Here is a 19,106-nt window from a genome sequence, read left to right as displayed (position 1 = left end):
ATGATGATAGCAATCATCAAATCAATTATCATCCAGTACTGTACCTCGAGGCGAATGGCTCTCTTCAGGTTGATGGGCTTCATGGCTCTGAAATGCATCTGCAAGCAGAACTCAGAGTGTGGCAGGATGATGCCCTGGTCCTGAGACACACTGAACTCATCCCCCAGCACCTCCAGCCCACTCAGCCTCCAGGCTGCAGGCAGCAGCGTGTTGTTACGCAGGCACAGATTCCTGGTGTCCTTCCTGAGATTCACAACCAGCACAGGGAGAATGGAGTATAGTGGCAAAAGGAAAATCAACAGAAAACTACCATGACAAAAACAAATGCCTCTACTTTGAAACTGACACGTTAAAAAGCACTACAGTAGTTCTGTGCAATGTGGACTACAGCATTAATTCATTCCCTGACCTGTGCAGTAGAATCTTATCAAAATGCAGCTGCTTGCGTTCGATCTCGAGCTCGGGCCGGACACCGCGACAGGAGAAGCGGAAGATGGCTGGCTCTGGGTTCTCTTTAATACAGCACACCACACTGTCCTCTATCTGTCCCGGGCTCGTAGGGTACGCCCACACTGTCAGCTCCTGCAAGGGCACAACATGGATAAGTGGTACTCTGTGATTACCATACAAAGTTTCATAACAAAATGTGGTTATTACAGTTGTATACTGATAACATCAAAAATGTATGGATGTGAAACTGTTCATTGATAATATTAGTGACAATGACACCTTCCTGGTATGTTCGTATCACAACTCTGACAGCTCAGACTACATTCAACTATGTTATGAGTAGTTCTGATTGGCTACTTGTCTCTCAGTGGGTTTGAGGGTCATGTTGGGAGGGTCCAATAGGTAGGTGGTAGCCTTGGTGTCATGCTGGAAGCAGAAGTGAATCTCAGCATCCAGTGGGGAGTTGTTGTGTATCACCAGCCTTTCCATGTTCTCTGGATACTTCCTCTCTTTATACCTATGGCACAGGTAACACACAGGCATGCATCACACATGTTGTCCTCTATGGAGTTACAGTGAATAAACTCACAGAGTAGGGTAGTGGAAAATAATTCCCTTACCTATCTCTGGTCTTCCCACAGAGCAGCGGGCCAAACTCATAGAGGCCAGAGCGGATGATGTAGGTCTTCTGCAGAACCTCATCAGACTGAAGGACCCGCTTACTGTGGGAAAACACCATCCTGGGAGAGACCAAACGACACACACTCAACACATCATTTACAGTGATAATAAAACATATAAACCTATAATAAAACTTAGAACAGCTCTGACATAATTCAGTTAAAGGCCCAGTGCAGTCAAAAATGTGATTTTGATGTGTTTATATATATATATATATATATATATATATATATATATATATATATATATATATATATATATATATTTCCACGCGATGAGGTTCCACACTATGAGGGTCCACACTATGAGGGTCCACACTGTGAAATTGTAAAAATGTGTAAATTAGCTAATAGACCAATAAGAAAGAGAGTTCCAAACCTCTCTGCCAATAACATCTAGTTTTCCATTTTCCCCTCCCCACTCAGACCACTCCCAGACAGTCCTAGCAAAATTCTTGTGTGAGAAATTGATCTTTGCTAAGCTATTTTTGTTTCTTTTTGAACATTTTAATTGAAAACTATCACAGTAAGGTACTTAATTGTTACCCTGACATTTTTTGTTATTAAGATAAAAACAGCTGCATTGGACCTTTAAAAGCTGCAATATGTAACTTTTTGGGTGACCTGACCAAATTCACATAGACATGTGTGTTATAGATCTGTCATTCTAATTGAAAGCAAGTCTAAGAAGTGGTAGATCTTTTCTATGTGTGCTATTTCTATGCTTCCCATTCTTATGTTTTGTTTTTTAGTCTTTTACTTTCGGCTTCAAACAGCTGAAAATACAATATTTTCTGTTTATGGAAAATATATTTCACACCGGTTTAGATAGTACAATGATTCTCTACATGATACTCGCTTGTTTTGTCGCATAAACTGAAATTAGGCTAACTATTTGAATTTTAGCAACCAGGATATGGCGCGACTTCTGCATAGTGCATCTTTAAGTATATACATTGGTTCTATTTCACAAATGTCTTCTAGAAACAAATAACAATACTCACTTTACGTCTTTGCTGATGGATGGATATGCACAGATGCCCCTACAGTACATTTGGTACCGTCTCTTTGTACCCAACAACTCAAAGTTCAGTGTTTGGTCAAACTTGCCAGGCAATTGGGAATGGAACCAGATCTTCAGCGTCACCTCTCCATTGGGTGGGACATTCCAGCGGAATGTGGTGAGCCTATAGAAAACAACACATTTAAGTCACATTTATGCACATTAGGGTGTATTCTTATGTAGTGTATAGATTGTCTCACCGCTGGTTGCGCTCCTGTTGGGACTCCTGTTGGCACTGCTCAGTGTCAGATAAGGGGGTCACAGCGTTGAGAGGAGGGGAGCGAGACTCATTGGACCTGGCCCCCTTTTTGGCTGGGGTGCGTCTCTTGTCTTTCTGACTCTCTCTGCCTGGGTCTGCCTTCTTCCCCCGTCCTTTGGTAGGGGTCACCACTTCTTCCTGTAAGACCCATTCAGTTAGACCCGACTATGATGAATAGCTTCATTAATTAAACCAAGAGAGGATGCAGTGGCTCGCAGGTCTGTGTACCCACGTCCATACCCACACATGCAATTTTGTGAGCAAAACATTTAAGCAGTTTTAGAGTTAATTTCCTGCAACTCTACACATTTTTCCATGGGGCGTAGAGAAGATTTAGCAATTTTATAACACATTTCTTGCAATTCTTCACATTTTGCCATAGGGTGGAGAGAAATGTTTGCAGTATTTAATATGATATCTAAGTGAGAGTAACTCATAAAATCAATGGGGGCCCCCCGGGCGGTAATTCAACCATTAATAAGTTTAGATAGCTGGCCGCTAGACTAACTTACCAATCTAAAAAATGTTAGCTGACATGGGCAAATTGAGTAAGAATTGTGTAAGTGACTGACATAAGAGAACAACTGCTGATGTACAACCAAATTTCGAAATTGCACCTTGTGTATCCTACTATTCTAACTCTCAACAGTAAGTTGAGATCCCTACTGAGTTGGGCCGCCAGTTGTCCATCCCTGCTCTAGACATAGTGTTATTACTGTGTCATCAATGGTGTTTTTTAAAGTGAGCAATAAGTAAAAAATATAAACGAGTGAATATGGTGGCAATAGTGGTTTGATGTGTGAGGTTATGCTATTTTCCATGGAGGACCAATTATACCTTGACTGAGCCTTGAGCTTCAGCCTCCATGTCTGCATCCTTCTTCTCCCCTGTTGGATCCTCTGGAACTGAGGGCACCATGAAGGTGAAGCAACTAGTGATCTGCTGTGCACTGGGCACAGGCCTCTTCTTAGGGTAGGGTATGACAGAGAAGATAGTGGAGGGGGGGATAGGAGGGCCCTTGGGTCCCAGGCCTAAACCATCCAACACCTGAGGGACAGAGTAGGTGGACATCATTTAAAGCTTTTTTATCAAAGATCGTCATAGGGATAAAATATAAAATGAAGGGAGAGTATTACTGCAATAAATAAGGAAATAAGTATCTACTGTACCTCTTCAAGATGCGGCAGTTTGTTGCTCTTCAGGATCTCTATTCCGCTAAGATAGTCCCTCCCAGTAACAGACAGGAGGATGTGGGGCACAGTCTCAGGTGCAGCCTCCCTGTCCCCTCCCTCAGACCCCTCCACTGCTAGAAGGGCCTGGCTAGGGGCTGGAGACACCAGCTTCACATCTGTGGCATCTGCCTTCAACTTCTCCTTCTCCAAGCGCTCCTTCTCCTTCTCTACCTTCTCCTTCTCCCGCTCTTTCTTGGTCTTCTTGCCAGAGGGGGCCTGTCTCTCAGGGACTACTTCCTCTGGCTCCTGGATGTTGTCTTCAGAGAACAGGGGCTGGAGGAGTTGACCCTGGGCTCGATCCCAGAACTGTAGGATGTGGAGAAGCTGGGGCTGGCTCTGCTCGTAGAGCCTGAACCGAGACAGCAGCAGTCGGTCACCCTCACTAGACTACAGGGAACAGAAGGAGTAGAGGAGTTTCAATTACATGCCAGTTAAACAGCTATTAAATGTTTCATTCATCTGGATGTCAGCTATTGTTTAAAAGATATGAGGTACAATCGTAAAAGGAGGAGAGGAACTAGCTCATATTCAAAAGTTGTTTGTCACGTAATGGCTGTGCGTTCTTATGCTTCACTTTATTTATAAGGGTATCATACCAGCTCCCTCTCTGGGTCCTCGCTTGGTAATGGAGACTCATCCTGACCCCCTGCCTTGCCCTCTTTGGGCTTCTTCTTCTTGGGTCCCTCCTCTGGTTCCCTAGTGCCCTCTGTGGGAGAGTCTTTATACTCCTTGCCGTCAGCACAGGAGGACATTTTTCTCCCATCTTTCACCGGCTGGTCCAGTTTTGTCTCTGAGCGTAGGGCACTTGCAGACTGTCAGTGTAAAGTGGAAATAAGGGAGGAAAACATTAAGAAATGTAATTTGTTATGCTACCACTTCTCCTATGCGCTGCAATGAGCACCGTGTGATGCAGTTTCTTTTAAAGACATTTTTATTAGTTCTAAATTGGACAATCAACAATTACAGAAATACTATTTTATTTTTTCCCACCCCCCCTCAACAACAATCAAACATTAACAACAGAAAAAAGTCCTCACATTTCCAATAATAAAAACAAAAAACAATTATAATATGTAGTCACAGATAATGCAAATTACGCTTCAACTATAGCCAATATTCACATAATATAACAGAGAATATACAGATTTACAGTTCCAATGCTTCTATAATACAGTGTGACACAGTTGGCTGATCTGACGAAACACTGACCTGTTTTCCTCCAAGCTGACTCTTCTTCCCTGATGAGTCGTCCTTGGCAGGCTCCTTCTTGCCTTTCTTGTTTTTCTTTTTCATCTCCTCTTCTTCTCTCACTCTCTCTAGCTCCTCTTGTTGTCTCCTCTCCTCCTGTTCCCTTTCTGCCCGCTCTTGTTCCCTATCACATTTACATACATTTACATTAACATAAACTCTACAATTACATACATAATTATTCACATTCCAGTCTGTTTAAACCACTCTCTAAGTCAGACACATTGCTATACCTAATATTTGCATAAGTATTTTTCATCCAATACCTGCGCTTTCGTTCTCTCAGTGCCACAAGGTGTCTGAGGTCGATGCTCTCTTTCTCCTCCTCTGGCAGGGCATCATACTCCTCCTCATCCATTTCTTGCAAGCGCAGCTTCTCCTTCTCAGCGTGCTCCCTCTGTAAGACCTCTGTGAAGGAAGGAGTGTTATTACCAGTCACTGTAGTAATTACCTCAAACTATTGTTTAGTTTGGCACAGCTCCCAGATCAAGCTTGTCCTCACCCTCTGCCTCTCTCTGTGCCCTCTCCTTGGCCTTGAAGGCATAGTAGTTGTTGGAGAGATTGACCATGTAGATGAAGGATCTGTTGTTGAAGGCCTTGAGGATGATCTGTAGGGTGCTGCTGGGGGAGAGGCTGTACAGCGTCTCCAGCCCGTCCATCACAACACCCCGGTGACAGTCACTCAGCTGCCAGGGGACAACACATACATTCCATTCATCATCAACACTCTCGAGGATCACACAGGAGATTCATTGAGGGTCCATCCCAGACCAAGGACTGGGAGGCCCATATAGGCTCTGTGTCTCTCAGTACTGTATATCACCTGCAGTCTCTCTGAGAGGATGCCCACCAGCAGTTGGTCTGGTAGCAGGCAGCTCATCAGGCCCAGCTCGCCCACCTGGCTCACACTGATGCTGAGCTGCCGGTGGATAGGACCACCACCCTGCACAGAAAGCATGCACTAATAAGAGGCATTACAAACTGTGTCCTAGCTTTGATATAGTAATACACACTATTGTGATGATCAGGGTACCATTGAGGGGGCGGTGGGCTGTGATCCGTCGATCCTCTTCCCTCCCACAACACTGTTCTTGTTACGTGTAGAGATGGAAGAGGCTAGAGCTTTGGGGTCAATGACTTGACTGCCCTCAGCTGTGTGTTTGGCTACAGCCTCCACACTCAGAGTACCAGCACCCTGACCAGCAGGCCCCATCACCTCCACCACAGCCTGGGCTGTACACACACACACACACACACACACACACACACACACACACACACACACACACACACACACACACACACACACACACACACACACACACACACACACACACACACACACACACACACACACACACACACACACACACACACATTACACCTACAGTTAGACAAAAAATTCGTAAATTATCTGCCGAAATTGTTGCAACCCCTATTACTAGCCTGTTCAACCTCTCTTTCGTATCGTCTGAGATTCCCAAAGATTGGAAAGCTGCCACGGTCATCCCCCTCTTCAAAGGGGGTGACACTCTAGATCCAAACTGCTACAGACCTATATCTATCCTACCCTGTCTTTCTAAGGTCTTCGAAAGCCAAGTTAACAAACAGATTACCGACCATTTCGAATCCCACCGTACCTTCTCCCGCTATGCAAACTTTTTTCAGAGCTGGTCATGGGTGCACCTCAGCCACGCTCAAGGTCCTAAACGACATCATAACCGCCATCGATAAGAGACATTACTGTGCAGCCGTATTCATCGACCTGGCCAAGGCTTTCGACTCTGTCAATCACCACATTCTTATTGGCAGACTCGACAGCCTTGGTTTCTCAAATGATTGCCTCGCCTGGTTTACCAACTACTTCTCTGATAGAGTTCAGTGTGTCAAATCGGAGGGCCTGTTGTCCGGACCTCTGGCAGTCTATGGGGGTGCCACAGGGTTCAATTCTCGGGCCGACTCTCTTCTCTGTATACATCAATGATGTTGCTCTTGCTGCTGGTGATTCTCTGATCCACCTCTACGCAGACGACACCATTCTGTATACTTCTGGCCCCTCTTTGGACACTGTGTTAACTAACCTCCAGACGAGCCTCAATGCCATACAACTCTCCTTCCGTGGCCTCCAACTGCTCTTAAACGCAAGTAAAACTAAATGAATGCTATTCAATCGATCACTGCCCGCACCTGCTCGCCTGTCCAGCATCACTACTCTGGACGGCTCTGACTTAGAATACGTGGACAACTACAAATACCTGGGTGTCTGGTTAGACTGTAAACTCTCCTTCCAAACTGACCATCCTACCGATCCTCGACCTCGGTGATGTCATCTATAAAATAGCCTCCAACACTCTACTCAACAAACTGGATGCAGTCTATCACAGTGCCATCCGTTTTGTCACCAAAGCCCCATACACTACCCACCATTGCGACCTGTACGCTCTCGTTGGTTGGCCCTCGCTTCATACTCATCGCCAAACCCACTGGCTACAGGTTATCTACAAGTCTCTGCTAGGTAAAGCCCCCGCCTTATCTCAGCTCACTGGTCACCATAGCAGCAACCACTCGTAGCACGCGCTCCAGCAGGTATATCTCACTGGTCACCCCCAAAGCCAATTCCTCCTTTGGTCGTCTTTCCTTCCAATTCTCTGCTGCCAATGACTGGAACGAACTGCAAAAACCTCTGAAGCTGGAGACTCATATCTCCCTCACTAGCTTTAAGCACCAGCTGTCAGAGCAGCTCACAGATCACTGCACCTGTACATAGCCCATCTGTAAACAGCCCATCTATCTACCTACCTCATCCCCAAACTGTATTTATTTATCTTGCTCCTTTGCACCCCAGTATCTCTACTTGCACATTCATCTTCTGCACATCTACCATTCCAGTGTTTAATTGCTATATTGTAATTACTTCGCCACCATGGCCTATTTATTGCCTTATCTTACCTCATTTGCACTCACTGTATATAGACTTTTTGTTTTATTTTGTTCTACTGTATTATTGACTGTATGTTTTGTTTATTCCATGTGTAACTCTGTGTTGTTGTATGTGTCAAATTGCTTTGCTTTATCTTGGCCAGGTCGCAGTTGCAAATGAGAACTTGTTCTCAACAAGCCTACCTGGTTAAATAAAGGTGAAATTAAAATTTAAAAAATAGCCTAGTTCATCCACAGATAGTTTACTGTTGGGCTTTAATGCCATAAATGACCATTTGTTTGATACAGTTATCATTGGCTGAGAGAGTGAGACACACCAAAAATACCTATCCATTAAGCTGAGACTCACCGGCCTCCTCCACCCTCTTCTGAGCATGCTCCATAGCAGCCTTGGCACACAGCTCTCGGGCCCGCAGGCCAGCAGAGGTCATCCCTGAGGACATTGCCTCCAGCACTACAGCATCAACGCTCAGACACGCTGCACCATAGTATTTGGCCAGAGTCACTGCTGTGCCTGTTTTACCTGCACAGAGATACATGCAAATGGTTGAAAGAAAAAACAGAGTGTTGAAAGTGTTGAAATCTTTTGGTGGATGTGCAACTCTTTACCTGAGAGGGGAGCCCCATGCACAATGATTGCGATGCCCCGGCGGTTTCGTGCAGCCTGGCCCTCAGGTGACAGGTCAATGCCCATGTGGCGTGCAATAGCTCTGGACACTGGGTTGACCTCCATGTCCCCCACACTGGCAGTCCTGCTTTCCACTGTGTCTTTGATCAGGTCTGTGACAGAATGCAACATGATACCTGCTGTCTTTGATCTCTATAACTATTACAGTGTCCGTGGTATCCTGTGGCAAAGTTGTGTACTGTGAGCAGCGTGAGAGCTGTTCAGCTATTCTGTCTGTTTCTTCAAGGTAATCTGTACTGTTCTGAGTGTTGTGATGTTAATGTTATATATTTGGTCTTGTTCAGTACCTCCACATGGAGTCCCATCCTTGGAGGGAGCTGCCTCTTTCTCCTCCTCCACGAATCGTTCTAGAAGGGGTGGGGTGGCTAGCTCCTCCTCCTGCTCTCCTTTGTCCCCTGCCTCAGACGCCTCCTCATCTTTAGGGGAGCCAGCCTTGGACTCTGGGGAACCAGACAAAGCTCTGATCAAATCAAAGCTTACACTGCAGCTCAAACTAGGCCCTTTACACAGTAAGTCCCAGAGCTCACCCCTATGGATTATACATGACCTCTAAATAAGTAAGCCATCAGTAAATATTAATCTACTGCTCTGCAGAGGCTCCCATTTTGTAGATGTGTCTTATCCATCCTGATAAGAGATAATTGAACAGTCTGGTTGCAGAATGAGAGTGTGGTTCCACTGCAGAGCAGACCTACCATTCTCCTCCTCACAGTTGTGTTCATTGTAATAGTCGATTAGCTCAGGAGGTAGTGACTCTCCCGGGGCGCGTGGGGGCAACAGCAGGACGTTCTGGACATCATAGCCCTTCATCATACGCAGAATCTTGAGAGGGAGAGATTAAATCCAAACATTCTTTCTTAGTGCTTGAAAGGTAAGAAAACAGAAATGGAACAAAGGAGAAATGTGTTAAAAGAACCATGTCTTCCAGAGTGAACCATTAGAGGCAGCCAATTGATTTCACCTTATCTTCCTCCAGGTATTTCTTGTCAAACTCCAGGGAGTAGAACTCAATGGGAAAGGGGCAGGGGTTCCGTACGATCACTTCAGCCTCCTCTCCAGCACTGAATGGCAGGGTGGGTCCCAGCTCCAGCACAGAGGAGGAGAACTCCAGCTGGGGTTCCTCTCCCTGCCCCTGGGCCAGCAGCAACATCCTCTGGGTGCTTTGGGCCACTGACACCACCAGCCTCTGGCTGTACGTCCTCTATGGCGAACAACACAGCCAAGATGACAGTTACAGTACATCACAGGGAAGCAACCAGACACCATCTGCAGCCCAGCCAACAGTCTCTCTCTCGCAGTATTCCCTGTGGTGTATGTCTCTCCTGGACTCTTCAACATTACTTAGACCAACAAGTCATGTACTGTAGAGGCTTCACCAAGCTTTTAGCTAGGTTCAGCTAATCTCCACGAGACACCATCAAGACTCTCAGCAGACCTGTCTTTGGGGTGTGTGTGGTGTGTGTGTATCTGATGGAGGAGATCCATACTGCAGCAGAGAGAGATAAGGCCCTCTGTGAGTCTGGTCTCTTATCTGTGTCTCCCAGCTCAACCTGACTCCATCATTCATGAGAAAGATGAGCTCTGGAAATATTGTGCAAATGTCGACATGCAGTGTTAACAGAACAAACAAGACACAGGGTCAAACTGTTTCTGTCATTATGAGAGAACAGTGTTCCTTGTAGTCATGACAGATGAAATATATTGAACTGTTATGGGCCCCTGGTTTTCCTTACCCCCTCGGCTGGGCTGAATTTGACCTGGACGTTGACTCTATCTCCTGGACACAGCACGCCTGTTGAAGGTAGCATTTCAAATACCACTGGAGGAGGACACTGTTCCAATCTGGCCTTCCGTCTCAGGTGGAGGGGGACATGCTTGTCAATCTACACACAGGCCATAGACACATATTCCTTGAGTTTTTAACAATTATTAACAGGTCATAAATAACAGAGATACAATATCTATACCCTAGACTAATTAGAGAATCCCAAATGAATAACTATGTGGATAACGTCATTACTGAAGAGGAATTTATGTATCATGATGTCGGCATGCTCTGTAATACTAGGACGTCTTATTGGTAAAGATAAAGACCAAAATATGAATGAGATGAGCTTGACTGCCCCTCAGTAGACTCAGTGTGGGGCCTGGGGTCTATAATTATCCTCTGAAGACACAAGACAAGAAGTAAAATGAGCCAAAGCCTTGCAGCTAATGCCCTTAATATCCAGTTTTAAAAGCTTTAATCCATCATAAAACACGAGATAATGAACAAAAATGCCCTTAATTAGCTATTTGTGTTAACGGTAACAGCACATAATTTAGGTTGAACACACTCTATTTGAAGGTCGTGTTATTTTTTACTCTACAGTGTTGCTGCCTACTGTTTGGCTTTTCCTCCGGTCAAATGACCAAATCGCCCTCTATTGGCCTCATGGGTGGAATGGTTTTAATATGTTGTATTAATAATATACAACGCTGAAAATACGATGTTTCTATTTAAACACTTTTGTTACATTTCAGTCTTCTGTGATGTATATAAAGTGTAATATTGGGATGCAAACTCAAAATGTAATACATTTCAACTCTGTATCTGACATGGTACTGGTGTCTTCTTTTTCTAAGCCCATAACCATGTGTGTGAGGTGTATACTTTTGTTTCAAAGTAGATTCCAAGACTACCAAGAAACACTCTGTGTGACCCTGATTTAGCCCACTGCAGTAAAAAGTTAAAAAGCGCAAGAATCTAAAATACCAGGAGGCAATACAGTACAGTATACTGGTGCATAAGTTGGGTATTGTACCTTCTTCCTGGGCCGTTGCTCCTCTGTGATGCTCCACTCACAGGGGACAGGCTCGGGGTTGAACAGCTGGACGGTGGTTACCTGACACAGCCCACACTGGATGCTGTCAAACTGCAGCGTATCCGTGGAGACTGTGAGGGAGGGCATGGTGACTACGGCACACAGATGGACCTGCACTGCAGGGCCCCCAACCACCTGGTAATCACAACACACAGCATAATGACACCATGGCACATTCAGCCTGTTTGACCTTAAAAAAGATGGGTCTAAATATTTAATGTGGTGGGAAAGCAATAAAACTTAAAATACACTCAAGAAGCTTTAGGAAATAAATGTGATATAATGAAGTAGAGAACTACAGGTACAGTTTCCCTACTGTACCTGTATAGGCATGACAGTGTTGATCTCCCCTAAATTCAGATTTGCTCCACTTGGGTCAAACTTCACTTCAAAGGTCTCAGTCTCACAATAGGGCAGATTCTTCACTCTATCCAGCTCTACAACAAATCCTAGAAAAAAAACGAATCTATTGTTAAAAATGATCCATAATATTCCCCAAACAGCCACACAGCTCCATATGTAGCTACTTTAAGGAATACTGGAGAACCTACCTGTGCCTGTGAGTGGGCGGCGGTCAGCCCGGAAGGACACAGACATGGGTCCAGTGTTTGTCACTTTGACTATGTGGTTAGGAACACTACCATGGATCACATAGCCAAAATCCAGTGTGTACTCCGGCAGGAGAAATCTAAACATGAGACACAATGAGATCCCACTTTCAGTAATGAGTCAAATATACAGTATGCATAGCCATGGAGGAGAGATGGTGCATTTGCATGTGAGCCTACCTGCTAAGCTTCTTGCGCCACTTGCTAGTGGACGCAGGTGTGTCTCTATTGTCCACTTGTCTGTTCTCAACAGCCATGGCATTCTGTTTCACCAAGAGCCTCTCTACCTCCATCTGCAGCAGGGCATCATACTGCACACAGAGAGACAGAAATACATTTTCACACACATCTGGCCACACAGCACAGGTATCATGTCTGCCATACAAACTGAACACAGCTTTGTTTCGTCTTATGAAGACAATCATAATGGTGAGATCTATGTAAAACAAAATACATTTTAATACATTTTAGAATAAGGCTGTAATGTAACAAAATGTGGAAAAAGTCAAAGGGTCTGAATACTTTCCAAATACACTGTACATGAATCAAGGTGAAAGTGATGAGTGATTGTATTACAGTAGGTACTGACTGTAGGGATGTAGTCCTTGTCTGACAGGTGGCCATTTCCAGTAGCAGGCCGGCTGATGCCCACTTCCCTCCTGTCCTCCTCCAGAGCCTCCTTGGCCTCCTTCACCACTGCAGTATACCTCTCATCATCTACACAATACAAGAATAGCAAGTTACACACTGCAACAAAACAGTTTTGGAGTATCGAGATAGACCTCCACAATGACCAAAGGCACATACTGAGCTCTCTGGGTAGGTCCAGGCACACCCTGGGGAAGATGCCCTCTCCTCTGAGAGTGATGCTCTCTGGCTCAAAGAAAGCCACCTGCAGCTGGAAAGTCTTGTGGAAAACCTCAGGGACCCCAGGGAGATAGTACACTGAAAGCTTCTGCTCTGCATTCGCCTCGATGTAACCCTTTGAGTAATGAGAGACAAACAAAGGGTTACATAAAATACATAAAGGGTGTATGTAGTTACACTAAAGGATTGGTAGCGAAAGGGAGGGATCCCCTGTGCTGTGGGCTGTCTCACCATTTTGGGGATGACCAGGGGATGTCCAGGCCGAGGGTCCTCACACACATCCTTCTCCCCCAACAGAGCACTGAACTGAAAGCCCACCTTCCCTGTGTTCCTCAGGGTGATCTCTGCCTCGGCCACATGGTCAAACAACTGCAGGAGAAAGAAGGGAAGAAGAAGAAGAGCGGGAATGGATCCAAACAATGTATGCTGAACCGGCAAGGATAAGATTCTGCTGATTCACTCCTTTAAAAATAAAAAAATCAATAAGTCCTTGTTTGAATATCAATGATAATTACCTGAATGCATTCATTGCATACCCAAACAGGGACGAATGAAAAACACAAGCAAAGAAAGCCAACACAGATACCTCTATCCTTCACAAGTGAACTGGACTCAACTAACACAGCCTCAGGGTGACCATAGTACAAATACCTGAAGGCCAAAGTCTATCTCTGTTCTGTTCAGGCTGTAGGTGACTAGTGAAGCCTCTCCTTTGAGTGTGATTTCATACGTGGGGCCCTCCTCGACCTCACACAGAGCCAGAACCTGACCACTGATGTCAGCATGACCGTAAAAGGAGAAGGACACCAGCTGGCTTTCACCTGGCTCCAGCACCCCATATATAGGTAGGATATCAAACACCTGCATCAAGGAGAGAGGAGGAGAGACATATAAGGAGGTATACAGTAGGTCAGAACAATGATAGACCGATAGAGAAAGGCAAGGACATATGGATAGAACAACAGTGAGAGGGTTAGGGGATGCACAAAGGAATAGTTGATAAGAGGTGAGAAACTTTGATTCAATACTGTAATTCAATTCAACAATGTTCTCTGTTGGTTCCAATGCAGCCATTTTCTCTCAATATTAAATCATTTCTGAGTAACAATTAAGTACCTTACTGTGATTGATTTCAATTAAAATGGTGAAAAATAATCGAAAATAGCTTCTTAGCAAAGATCAATTTCTCAAACAAGAATTCTGCTAGGACTGCCTGGTCTGAGTGGGGAGGGGAAAACTGAAAACTAGCTGTTATTGGCAGAGAGGTTCGGAACTCTTTTGTATTGGTCTATTAATTAATTTACCACCTGGTGATGTCACCATGGAAGGCCAAAACTCCATCCTACCAAAACAGAGAGGAAAGCTTATCAGCTGGGCACCTGATAGTGTGTACTGTACCTCCTCCACTCCAACACTGGGGTGGTCCTTTGTAGTGCGGCTTGCTGTGCCTGTGTTCTGATCAGTACTGGCTGGCCACTGTGCTGGTGAGGTCCTGCTGATCTCCTGTCTGCTGGTGTTGTAGCTGCCTCGCCCCTGGCTCTGCCTCCCTTCTGTGATGAGAGTGAGTGTGACTGGAGCTGACAGGGGATCTTTGGGAGTGCCCTTCCCCTCCTTAGTCTCATTCTCTTGGTCTCCCTTCTCTTCCTCCACCTTCTCATCCAGGAACAGTTTGGGAACCTCAATTTCCCTGAAGAATAAGTATATATTGTGTTATGTTATATCTACAGTATTGAACTGTAATAAAGACAACTCACTGGATATTTAATCTTGGATCAAGTAAGGGATCCAAGTAACAGACACATTAACAAAGTAAAAAATAAAGTTTAATTTATCTATTAAAATGAGCAATAAAATAAATCAGTGAAAGAATTCATACTAGCACAGTAAGTCCTCTCAGAAGCTTCCTGATCCTCCCCCAACAACACTCTCTCGTCTCTCTCTCTCCCTGTCCCCTCCTCGGTAGCTACACGCTTGGTACATCCATGAGGTTAATTCATTACAGAACGCTCATTAATTACTGCCATTTTAATAGAACTGCTCCAATGAACTGAAAACATATTTTGCAAGAAAGGGGACCGGACAGATATTGCCAGATAATAAATGAGAGACAGACATGCACATTGACAGAAATGTAGTGAAATGGCGACATAGAGAAACACAGATACATACAGAGATACAAAATACAAGGAGACATGGTGATGAAAGAGACAAAGCAGGTAGTGCCTGCAGACTATAGTAAGAGTAGGTGTTTTGGGGAGTAACAGCAGGGGGCAGTGTTGTATGGGGAATTCTATGGCAGTTCGTGCCACCAGCAAAGATCATTTAACAAGTAAAATGAATATTCTCCAGAGGACCACTGTCAGGAAGAACCACCATATTTTCTCTCACTATACAATATAGGATTTTAAGCTTTCTATCTTGTCCCATTGCTCTCATTTGTAAGCATTTGTGTGTGTGTGTGTGTGTGTGTGTGTGTGTGTGTGTGTGTGTGTGTGTGTGTGTGTGTGTGTGTGTGTGTGTGTGTGTGTGTGAGTGCACATGTATGTGCATGTGTGTGTCTGTGCACGAGTGTGTGTATGTGCTGACATTCCATCACACTAATCCCCAGACACCTCAAAAGTCTCTGGAACAAATAACATTTCAATTACACAAAACTATCAGCAGAGAGAAAAGTAGATTTTTTTTATATCGTTTATGTAGCCCACGAAGCCCAATGCCTTTTCAAAGATTGACTGAAGTGAAGACCCTCATGGGAGACGCTGAAATGATTATTCTCTGCTATAATTGGGCTAGATGCTGACAATCCAGTTCTTCAACCATTTGGAATTATTTCCAGTTAATGTGAAGTAAAAAAAATGGGATTCTATATGCAGTCACTATCGTATGAAATAAGCCTGCTGTGAATCTCTGATCTCAAATATCTCTCTATATGTTGGCATGATATAAATACATTATATTGCTCATTCTATTCAGAAACAGGGTGCAAGTACTGGAGCTTGGTGAACGGCAGGATCAGACCTGTTTGAGTCCACTCTGATGTCAATGTTTCTATTTTTGGACAGGTCCCATTGTGTATCCCTCTCCTCCTCATGTGTGGTGGTCACTCTTCCCTCACTCACGTTGGTCTGCTCTGGAAACCTGAGGAAGTGTAATCCATCAGCACCAAATCAGAAATGGACAGCAAGGGGCTTGAGCTGGTCAAGACAAACTGTCCGTCAGCAACATACACGCCGTAAATCAGTTAGCTAAGCGGATGAAAATGGTGCAATAATAATAGCAGGATCACCAATGATTGAATTACTGATAGGTATTTAATTAGCAGGTTGGCCTGTGCATTGTGTAAACCCTGTGAATATTGATAGGAAGGGTCATCCACTTCTAAGGGGTGGGTCTGGAGAAATGAAAAGCAGGAGGCTGAGTGATAAATCTTCCCTGGCCCGCACTATAGCCCCACAGACAGCGCTATTGATTCCTCTGAGGCAGGACATGGCAGCAGCTGAAGAACAATTAAAAACTATAAAAACTCAACAATACACTGCCCGAGATTGGAGCTGTATTGACAGCTCAGATTTAACATCAAAGCCAGCATGGGCCTTTTGACTACTTTGAGTGCTTAGAGTGTAGTATTTTTTCTTTTCTAGTTCACTTATAATAATTTCTACAATCAAATTATTTTGCAGAAAATCTGTTATCTGTACACACTACAGAAACCCTGCTGTGATCACAAAAAGCAGGACATCACTGATATGGAGTCTATATATCTCGGTGCACAATGAACTGATATCTACTGAAGGCAACTACATATTGTGGAGCTGCTTGAGGTTCATATTCCCTCAAAATAGATAGCTTGAAATAGTAGCCAAATAGTTGTAGTGTAACAGATTGGATCCCTTCTTGACTGGTGTGAGGAGATTAAGGGAGTGTGGTGCTGAGTAGTCACTTCCAAGGACAGGCTTTTGGACTGGTTTACATTGTGTTCTCAAGATGGATCCAAGGAATGGCTGCCAAGGTAGAGATGTAGATGAAAATAGCAATATGTGTGCACCGTCAGTAGATCAAACTTTTTATTGAAGCGTCTCAGATAATTTTTTCCTGTTGGTTTCCTTAGAGAATGGCTGGATTTGGCCTTACTAAAGGTGCAATCATCTTGCTTTTCCCATCTCAGACAACTTTAAATCCATAATCCCAGAGGTGGCCACTCCAGTACAGTACATTATGGTAGGTGCTTACACATTTCAAACACACAGTTTACAGGAGTGGAACTTCGTATCAGCCTCTTAGGAGGAAGGAAAGTGGCTTGATGAGCAGTCTGGTGCTCAGCATCTTTTCAGTTGAGGGGGAAATGAACAGCTTGATTAAATGGAGTCTTAATAAGGAGTTCCTTTCCTCGGCTATGCCAGCTGCTACTGCACCATCTGTCCCCTCCTGGAACTACATGAAAACTGGAGCCCTCCTATGCCTCAATAGAATCTCAAATAAACAGTGGAACCACAATAAACAATGTCCCCAACCATTTATAACAATAAGCCATCCAATATAAGGAAGGTAATGAAGTTTTTAGGAGTACACATACAAAGGTCAGGGATATTCTCTGCTTAATTCCTGAGTTTTCTTTCCCAGGGATGGTGGCTAAACAAGTCTAACAGTGATGTTGTTGAGGTGGACTAGGCTCTCTACCTGATATTGTACTGTTGCTGGTCGACCAGGAAGGCCCAGTGGTAGGACACAGACAGAGGGCTGCAGTTGGTCATGGTGAGCTGGCGCTGAACCTCCGTGTGGTTCAGTACACAGCCAAAGTCCAGGGCCGCGCTTGAGAAGTGCAGGTTGGGGAAGTGGACCTCTCCCCTCAGGCCCACCGTGTCCTGCTGAGGATGGTCTGAGTAGCGCACCTCCAGCACCTCCTCAGCCACCCGCGTCATACTGTCCTGGCGGTATAAGGGGTCGAAGCGCACCCACTGCTCCGTCTGCACTCCTACAGCCAGTACCAAAGTCTACCAACACAGAGACATGGACATAATATGGTACCTGCCCCTCAATACTAGGCACAGATACCCACCTAAAATGTTTAAATAATCAACCGTGTCAGATTATGTTAAGTATGAACCAAGGCTATAATCCCTGTGATATATTGTACAAGTATTGCCTGCAGAAGGATGTACCTTAGAAGTGACACATGTGTGATCACCATCGTGGTCAGACAGACCAAAGGGCTCAGCCAAAGTGAGCTGCAGAGAGAGGGCCAGAGACGACACATTCCTCAGGAGCAGCTTTTGGTAGAGAGGAAGCAGAGAGACACCTGGAGCCTGCAGTGGGGGCACCAACAGTCACACGTTCAGAATTGTAACACACAAACACATTAGAAAAGGAAAGATAAGACTGATTGTGAAGATGAATTAAATAAGTTAAGAGTAACTACCGGTATTCAATACAGTAAACTCTAGAGACTGGGAGTCAACTGACTATAATGCCCATATAAAAGCTGCCCTGCAGTTAGTAACTTCTTAATAAAGGTTAAGCAAAGAAGAAATAACTCAATCTATAATCTCTATCTATCACTTTCTTGTGTGGGCAACACAATGTACAGCAGGCCTTATACATCTGCAATTCATTCTCAGCCTCTCTCCCTCGTCCTCTCAACTCTACTGCATTTCTTATCCCTTTATTTCTTGCTGTCTCTCCTTACCCATTCCTTTTCCCCCCTCCCCCTCTCCCTCTCCATTCCTTCCCCTATCCCATTTCCCTCTCTCTAATTGCTTTATCCCGGAGAGCACTGCTGCACAAGCAGCCTGTAAATCTAGAGGCAAGGCTGTCAACACATAGATGAATGGGACAGAGTCAGATAAAAGAATTCCACTGAAATAAATTATAACTTTTATTTCTGAAAGGCTGATCAGCAACAGAACCTGAAAGCAGCTTCCAGGAGATGTTAGGTATGTGTAAAAATATGCACAGGTTCAGCATGAAAAGGGGCGTTAATACAAACATTGCGATAGAGTTTGTGCTAGTGATAATAAAAGTAAAATAGGGGGGACAGGAAATCATTTCATTATGATGATAGTGGTGACGCCTCATTCTTTCTCTCATTCAGAATTCAATCATTCTGATGATATGAGATGGAGAGTGCAAAGTGCTTTTTGCTATCCCCATTGAATCCTTGAAAATAGCTTAAAGCCAAGTTCATCTTCCAATAGGCATAATGTGTATTCA

At 44.5% G+C, this 19,106-nt stretch overlaps 1 protein-coding gene across 2 annotated transcripts in view; it reads right to left on the bottom strand.

The window, feature by feature from the left end:
• The window catches only part of hydin (HYDIN axonemal central pair apparatus protein), an 81,238-nt gene that overhangs the window by 13,619 nt on the left and 48,513 nt on the right, over window positions 1-19,106 (bottom strand). The window contains exons 22-53 of one of the 2 annotated variants that reach the window (XM_014149087.3): window positions 18,059-18,202; window positions 17,577-17,890; window positions 15,918-16,037; window positions 14,298-14,586; window positions 13,551-13,760; window positions 13,131-13,268; window positions 12,840-13,014; window positions 12,622-12,749; window positions 12,213-12,343; window positions 11,976-12,112; window positions 11,746-11,873; window positions 11,365-11,559; window positions 10,294-10,443; window positions 9,522-9,761; window positions 9,256-9,382; window positions 8,848-9,000; window positions 8,482-8,652; window positions 8,222-8,395; window positions 5,966-6,165; window positions 5,756-5,893; window positions 5,435-5,618; window positions 5,199-5,340; window positions 4,894-5,056; window positions 4,281-4,496; window positions 3,622-4,071; window positions 3,290-3,499; window positions 2,394-2,590; window positions 2,135-2,317; window positions 1,071-1,190; window positions 808-967; window positions 410-582; window positions 45-243 (exon numbers count right to left, since the gene is read on the bottom strand). In XM_014149087.3, coding sequence (XP_014004562.3) covers window positions 45-243; window positions 410-582; window positions 808-967; window positions 1,071-1,190; window positions 2,135-2,317; window positions 2,394-2,590; window positions 3,290-3,499; window positions 3,622-4,071; window positions 4,281-4,496; window positions 4,894-5,056; window positions 5,199-5,340; window positions 5,435-5,618; window positions 5,756-5,893; window positions 5,966-6,165; window positions 8,222-8,395; window positions 8,482-8,652; window positions 8,848-9,000; window positions 9,256-9,382; window positions 9,522-9,761; window positions 10,294-10,443; window positions 11,365-11,559; window positions 11,746-11,873; window positions 11,976-12,112; window positions 12,213-12,343; window positions 12,622-12,749; window positions 12,840-13,014; window positions 13,131-13,268; window positions 13,551-13,760; window positions 14,298-14,586; window positions 15,918-16,037; window positions 17,577-17,890; window positions 18,059-18,202 — 5,859 coding nt within the window. The remainder of the gene's footprint in view (window positions 1-44; window positions 244-409; window positions 583-807; window positions 968-1,070; window positions 1,191-2,134; window positions 2,318-2,393; window positions 2,591-3,289; window positions 3,500-3,621; window positions 4,072-4,280; window positions 4,497-4,893; window positions 5,057-5,198; window positions 5,341-5,434; window positions 5,619-5,755; window positions 5,894-5,965; window positions 6,166-8,221; window positions 8,396-8,481; window positions 8,653-8,847; window positions 9,001-9,255; window positions 9,383-9,521; window positions 9,762-10,293; window positions 10,444-11,364; window positions 11,560-11,745; window positions 11,874-11,975; window positions 12,113-12,212; window positions 12,344-12,621; window positions 12,750-12,839; window positions 13,015-13,130; window positions 13,269-13,550; window positions 13,761-14,297; window positions 14,587-15,917; window positions 16,038-17,576; window positions 17,891-18,058; window positions 18,203-19,106) is intronic. The other variant, XM_014149088.3, reaches the window with a different exon arrangement.

This window comes from Salmo salar, chromosome 16 (assembly GCF_965601325.2).
Source record: "Salmo salar chromosome 16, fSalSal1, whole genome shotgun sequence".
Classification (NCBI taxonomy): Eukaryota; Metazoa; Chordata; class Actinopteri; order Salmoniformes; family Salmonidae; genus Salmo; species Salmo salar.
This window is presented reverse-complemented; position numbering and strand designations above follow the sequence as displayed.